Source organism: Penaeus japonicus, unplaced genomic scaffold (genome assembly GCF_977035675.1).
Source record: "Penaeus japonicus unplaced genomic scaffold, GWHDUDI00000001_assembly GWHDUDI00000014, whole genome shotgun sequence".
Taxonomy (NCBI): Eukaryota; Metazoa; Arthropoda; class Malacostraca; order Decapoda; family Penaeidae; genus Penaeus; species Penaeus japonicus.
Window position 1 is genome coordinate 30,192,422 of NW_028234416.1, and position 7,500 is coordinate 30,199,921.

The 7,500-nt window shown below is 43.7% G+C and overlaps 1 protein-coding gene across 1 annotated transcript in view; it reads left to right on the forward strand.

Annotated features, from left to right (window-relative positions):
* The window catches only part of LOC122258805 (synaptotagmin-5), a 65,543-nt gene that overhangs the window by 41,243 nt on the left and 16,800 nt on the right, over window positions 1-7,500 (forward strand). Inside the window, exons 5-7 of the mRNA XM_086544138.1 lie at window positions 5,506-5,671; window positions 6,701-6,838; window positions 7,438-7,500. The exon at window positions 7,438-7,500 is cut by the window's right edge and continues 141 nt beyond it. Of these exons, the coding sequence (XP_086400264.1) occupies window positions 5,506-5,671; window positions 6,701-6,838; window positions 7,438-7,500 (367 nt within the window). The remainder of the gene's footprint in view (window positions 1-5,505; window positions 5,672-6,700; window positions 6,839-7,437) is intronic.

Consider the following 7,500-nt stretch of genomic DNA (forward strand, 5'->3'; position numbering starts at 1 on the left):
ACTGAAACTCGTATCGAAAAGAGAGAATTGGGAAACGACATGAAAAGAAAAAAAAAGAAAGAAATAAAGGCGATATTGCGACGGATCTAATATCTGCGTGACCTTCGGGTGTGTATGTATGTGTGTGTGTGTGTGTGCGTCATTTACACATTAGCTGGGAAATGGCGTGTTGGTGCGGGGATCAGGTCAAATTTGCCGTAAATCGTTCGGCTCAATGTAAGTGATTATCGGTCTCTCTTGTGTACCTATATTCTCTCTACCTCTCTCTTTTTTCACTCTCACCCTCTCTATCTATCTATCTATCTATCTATCTCCCTATCTCTCTTAATTTCATACTCTCTTTTTCCCTCTCTCACTCACCTTCTCACTCACCCTCTTTCTATCCATCTATCTCGCTTGCACCTATTTCTCCTTCCTTTATCCCCCTTCCCCCCTCCTCTCTCCTCTTTCCTTCTCCCTTCCATTACCCCTTCCTCTCCCCTATCTTTCTCCGTCTCCCTCCTCTTCTCTCTCTCTCCCTCTCCCTCTCCCTGCCCCCACCCTCCCCCCACCCTCACCCCACCCCAACGAGGGGAACTGGTGCATAAGAGAAATGAAACCCCGTTTTGTCCTTCCATCTCGAGATCCTTTTCTTAGCTGAAAGGAGGATCGGAAATCGCCTCCTACAAGCATTCGAAACCGCCATTGGACGACCGGAAGGAACTCTTAGATCCTCCTTCTCCCTACCTATCGTCTTGCATGGCCGGCCGACTGGAGGGGACGTTTCCGGGGGTCAGGTATCAGAGGGGAAGCTATATTGCGAAAGGAGGGGGTGGGGAGGGGGGGAGGTTGATGAGTTTCGTCTGGTCATATGGATTTTTTGCCTTTCTCTCTTTTTATCTATCTTTTTTTATTTTTTTCTCTTTCTCTCTCTTTTCTCTCTCTCTCTCTCTCTCTCTCTCTCTCTCTCTCTCTCTCTCTCTCTCTCTCTCTCTCTCTCTCTCTCTCTCTCTCTCTCTCATTCTCTCTCTCTCTCTCTCTCATTCTCTCTCTCTCTCGCTCGCTCGCTCACTCGCTCTCTTTCTCTCTCTCTCCCTCTCTCCCTTCCTCCCTTTCTCCTTCCTACCTGCCCTTTCTCCCTCTCTCTTCCCTCCCCTCCCTTCCTTCCCTTTTTCCTTCCTCTCTCTCCCTGTCCTCGCACTTCCAACTCTACCCCTCCCTCCTCCCTTTCTCCATCTCTCTCTCTTTTAGAATCCCTCTATCGCAAAACTCCTAAAAATCCCTCTTCCCCAACCGCCATTGTTTGGAAGTTTTTTTCTTTCTTTCTTTCTTTTTTTTCTATTCTTTTTTTTTAGGTATTACGATGAAACCCAGAGAAGCTTCCCGTTTTTTTTTCCAGTATTGTGTGCCCGTTTTCTGTTTTGTTTATCTCGTTTTCTCTCTCTCTCTCTCTCTCTCTCTCTCTCTCTCTTTCTCTCTTTGTTTCTGTTTTTTTGTTATTTCTTTATTTCATGATTTCATATATTTCTCTAATTTATGTTTTATGTTACCATTGTTGCACTTATTGTTGTTGTTATTTACTTTGTATTGCTCCCCCCGCCCCCCATTATTCCTTATTAGTTTTTATACTTTATTTCATCTTCGTCATTTTTCTCTCTTTCTTCAATCCTTCTTTCCACGTTCTTGCAATGATTTATTTCATCCTTGACTCACCCACTTTCCCACAGCATTTTTACGGGGGCGTATTACGTACCCCCCCCCTCCCTCCCTCCCCTAAACCCACGCACGCTGTCTCTCTCCCTCCACACCCCATATGCAACCCACCCTCTCCCACCTCTTCCCAACACTCATCTTCCTCCCTTCCCCCTCTCCCCCCCTCCCCCCCTCCCTTCTCCTCTCTCATAAACCCCCAACCTTAACCCCTCTCTCATCTCCCCCCCCCCCACATCCCTGCCCTCCTCCCCACCAGACCTCTGCCCTCCTCCCACACCTCACCCCTTCCCCACCTCACACCCCCCCCCACCCCTCTCCCACATCCACTAATCCCCACTCCATCCCCCACCCCACCCCACCCCTCCCCCAGTAAGCAATTTGGACTCATTCTTGTTGCAGCCTGACAAGCTGTCTCGAGTGTCCCTCGGAAGAAACTGATTTTTTTTTTTGTGTGCGTGCGCGTATGTGTGTGTGTGTGTTTGTGTTTGTGTGTGACTGCGTTGTTTGTGCTTAAGTATTTGAGAGAGAGAAAGAGAATGAATGAATGTGTGTGATTTGTTGTTGTTGTGTGTGTGTGTGTGTGTGTGTGTGTGTGTGTGTGTGTGTGTGTGTGTGTGTGTGTTTGTAACTGTGTATTGCTTGCGCATTCGAGAGAGAATGAGATAATGTATGTGTGTGTGTGTGTGTTTATGCTTGTATATGTATACTTGCATCAGGTAGCTGTATTTTTTATTCTTCTTGGTAAATGTAATTCTTCAGAATGATCCCATAATACTCCACTACCATAGGGCTTTTAGCATAAGCTCCTTTGCCGGCAAATTACAAAATATTTTCACCTTCCGGGAATCATTTCAACAAAACAATGAACAACTTTCCACTGAGAAAAAAAGTCGTTATTATTTGTCTCTTTTTTATTGAATTTTCTTTTTTTTTCTCTTTTTTTTTCTTCTATTTTTTTATTATTATTATCTTCTTTTTTTCTTTTTTATTTTTTTTTATTTTTTTGATTGAAATCCAGAAAACTCGAATTAGTTCATAACAAGAAATGAAGCACCGAAACCTTTTGGCTGGACGTCTGCAATTGCCAAAAATAGTGAACAACGAGAAACAAGATCTATATCTGCTGCGCCAAATGCTCCGCTAATGAAACTGCAGATTGAAAATTTTGCCTTTTTTCCCCAAATCGTTCGGAAAACTAAATTGCAACAGCGGCTCAAAATTGGAAATACGTAAATTCCAAGATGGAGTTTCGTATCAACAGAATACACACATACACACGCATACTCACTCACACACACACACACACACACACACACACACACACACACACACACACACACACACACACACACACACACACACACACACACACACACACACACACACACACACACACACACACACACACACACACACACCACACACACACACACACACACACACACACACACACACACACACACACACACACACACACACACACACACACACACACACACACACACACACACACACACACTCGTGAAGGAATAGAAGCTTCCACGTATCCTGTAGGAAACCGCTTCCTCCCTGAAACCTCCGAACCTCCAGGGATCTTGCATAAAGAGATGATGCTTATTCAACAGAGAAGAGGCAAGGGTGTCTCTTATCCCTCTCTCTCTCTCTCTCTCTCTCTCTCTCTCTCTCTCTCTCTCTCTCTCTCTCTCTCTCTCTCTCTCTCTCTCTCTCTCTCTCTCTCTCTCCTTTTTTCTTCATTTTCAAATCTTTTCTTTTCTTCTCTTTTCTTCTCTCTTTTTTTTTCTCTCTCTACCTTTCTCTCTCTCCCTCTCCCCCCCTCTCTATCTATCTATCTATCTATCTCTCTCTATCTCTCTATCTATCTCTCTTTCTTTCTCTCTCGTTCTCCCTCTCCTACCACTCCCTATCCCTCTTTTCCCTCTCCATGTACATTTCACTCTCATACGTCTCCTTCTCTTCCAGCCCCCCTCCCTCTATTCTTCTCAATCTCCCTCTTCTTATCCCTCTCCCTCTCTTACGTCTCCTTCCTTTCCTTCCCCCTCTCTACTTCTCTTCCAGCATCCCTTCCTCTCTCCTTCTCTCCCTCTCTCCCTCTCTCTCTCTATCTCTCTATCTCTCTCTCTCTCTATCTATCTATCTATCTATCTATCTCTATCTATCTTTCTCTCTCTATCTCTATCTCTGTCTATCTCTATCTATCTCTCTATCTATCTCCCTTTCTTTCTCTCTCGTTCTCCCTCTCTTACCACTCCCTATCCCTCTCTTCCCTCTCCATGTACATTTCACTCTCTCCTCCTTCTCTTCCTTCCCCCTCTCTCCTTCTCAATCTCCCTCTTCTTATCCCTCTCCCTCTCTTACGTCTCCTTCTCTTCCTTCCCCCTCTCTTCTTCTCAATCTCCCTCTTCTTATCCCTCTCCCTCTCTTACGTCTCCTTCTTAATCTCCCTCTTCTTATCTCTTCTCTCTTCCTCTCTTCCCTCCCTTCTCTTCCACTCCCTCTTCTTACCCCTCTCCCTCTCTTCCAGCCTCCCTTGCTCTCTCCCCTCAGGAGAACCCACAGGATGAGTGAGGATCCATGTCCTCGCGCAGGATAATCATTAAGCTCTATCTCCTCATCTCTCTATCTCGCAGCAGCATCCAGCATCCAGTATCCAGCATCCTATCTCTCTCCTCCTCCTCGCCCTGTTCTCTGCTTTGATCTCTTGCCTTTTACCTCCTGCGTTATTTATGTTTTCGTGGATTATTTTTATTTTCTGGCTTCAGTCGTATATTTCCCCCATGTGAGTTATCTCTCTGCCTTTTCTTTCTCCCTCTTTTACGTCTGTGTACGTTTTTTTCCAATATGTCTGCGAGTGAATGTAAATATATATTAGAGACGAGATGCTGGTTTGTATATTCTAAAATCATTTATTTTTCTATATGAAATATTTTTCCTTTTTTGTTTTACTTACTTTCATTCCCCTATTTGATAATACTTGTACTCCCACTTCTCCTTCTCCTCCGACGTTAGAGGCTTGTTATTCACTACTAAAATAGCTTTCCTTTTCTACTATGCACCTTTCTGTATTATCCATATTTATAGTTCCATTCCTACAACCCCCATTACCTTTTTTCATAAATTTCCTTGATTGCATTTCTACCATCCTCCTCTCCTCCACCTCCTCCTCCTCCTCCTCCTCCTCTTCCTCCTCCTCCACCTCCTCCTCCTCTTCCTCCTCCTCCACCTCCTCCTCCTCCTCCTCCTCCTCCTCCTCCTCCCAGTCTCGTTAGAATCCCGTTATTCACATCCGAAACATCTTTCCCCCATTTTTATCTAATCTATCCAATTCCATTTTATCCAGTCCCCAATCCTGTTCTGTATTCAACACACAAATCCCCCCTCCCCCCCATTCGTACAGTCTCACCCTCCATCTCTCTCATCTCTCTCTCTCTCATCTCTCTCTCTCTCTCTCATCTCTCTCTCTCTCTCTCATCTCTCTCTCTCTCATCTCTCTCTCTCTCATCTCTCTCTCTCTCATCTCTCTCTCTCATCTCTCATCTCTCTCTCTCATCTCTCTCCCTCATCTCTCTCTCACCCTCCATCTCTCTCATCTCTCTCTCACCCTCCATCTCTCTCATCTCTCTCTCTCCCTCTCCCTCTCCCTCCCTCTCTCCCTCCCCCCCTCTCCCTCTCTCTCTCTCTTTCTCTCATCTCTCTCTCCCTCTCCCTCCCCCCCTCATCTCTCTCTCTCCCTCTCCCTCTCCCTCCTCCCCTCATCTCTCTCTCTCTCATCTCTCTCTCTCTCTCTCGCCATAGGCCTAGCCAGACGCCGACGAACACCAAGTACACCTACATGAGTCCTCTGCACGGAACACACCCCGAGTCATCGTCTCTCCTGGGCGCCCTTTCCTCCAAGCGGGACTCGACTTACTCGTCCATGTCGGAGTACAGCGGAAGGACCTCGCCCACTAATTCCTGCAGGGTTAGTAGGATCTTTGGGGTGTTGGTGTGTGTGTGAGAGTGTGTGTGTGTGTGTGTGTGTGTGTGTGTGTGTGTGTGTGTGTGGTATGTGTAGGAGTGTTTGTTATTTGTGTTTTGGTATTGGTGGTGGTGTTTTGGAGGTGTTGTTTGTTTTTGTTGATATGATGTTATGATTAGTGTTATTATTACATCAGTGTTATTACTCACATTTTTATCAATTGATGTTGTAGTTTTCGACGTTGATATGATGATGACCTTCATCATCATCATCATCATCATTATCCCCATCCCCATCACCACCACATCATCACCATCCCCATTATTACCATCCACATTATTATCACCATCATCATCACCACCACCACCAAGCTCATCATTATCATCATTGCCGTCAGCATCATCGTCACGTTATGCTTTAATTGTTATCTTTACTGTTGATTCAGCTTCGATATTATATCTGATATACTCGCATTAAATGTTATTATTAGGATAACAGAAGTGCACTAATCCTGTAGCTATCAGTCATTTTAGCAGTTTTCAGCTGATAACATTTATCGGTAACAGTGTTTTCTATTTTATCTGCAGTGTCTTTATCCTTCATTTCGTCATCTGTATCGTCATTTTTCATTTTTTCATCAGCATTTTCATATATTTTATCAACACAGTCTTTGCCTCTGATGTAATAATAACACTGATCATTATCTCTACCGTATATTTCATCTTCATATTTGCCTTATATTTATTTCATCTTCAACTTTGCCTTATACTTATTTAATCTTCATCTTTACCTTATATTCCATCTTCATCTTTGCCTTCTATTCCATCCTCATCCTCACTAACATTATATTACATTACATCATTAACACAACAACTGCCCTTTACTTCAGCATTAACCATCTATGATTTTCCTCCACCCTCATTATGAACCTTAACTTCTCAATAATTCTGTCTTTAATTCCATCACCAATAACATAACTTTTTTGTTTTTCAATTTCCTCCTTTCTCATTTTCCTCGTTTTTTTGCCAACAGAGCAGCGTCGGCGACAGTGTAGGAAGTGGGGTCGGGAGTCCTGTAGGAGGCGAGGCACAGGGTCACCTATCCTTCGGTATCCAGTACATCCCGACAGGTCAAGAGGGCAACACTGGCAAACTCGTCATCACTGTAATTGTAAGTTGCTTGCAGAGTGCTTCTTCATCTGTTTGATTGGAAGTTCCTTTGCGGTGCGCTTCCTTTGTTGAAAATTTGGATATTTTGTGCTTCGATATGATTTTTTTTTTAATCAGAATTGTAATGAGGAAGAATGATTCCACGATGTTTTTTTTTTTTTTATCAACACTGGAATGGAAATGAAGAATTCTACGATGTAGGATTACGTAATCAACGATTCGATATCACGTTAAAACACGCGATTCTGATGATGATGTAAAAGCGAAATATTGATTGCATATCTTGCACTGTGGTATTGTTTATTCTCCTTCATTTTTTTCTACCTTTGTATTGATGATTGAGGCATATTTATGTCGAATCAGGTCATTCGCTCAACTAAATTTCAGTCACTCAATGAGGTTCTTCGGTGGTTATAACTGTAATAGACCTTGAGGTATAGCATTCTTTACCAAATTGTAATTACTTTATATATATTCATTTTTTATCTTTCTTTTTCTTTTTTCTGTCTATTTAATTGGGTTATACGCGTGTAACTCGTCCACATTCCACGTCCATACCACAAACACACCTCACGCCCTCACCCTCATCTTCACCCACAGGAAGCGCGAGGTCTGGCAGGCAAGGAGTACTTAGGAAATGCCTGCGATCCTTACGTCAAGGTG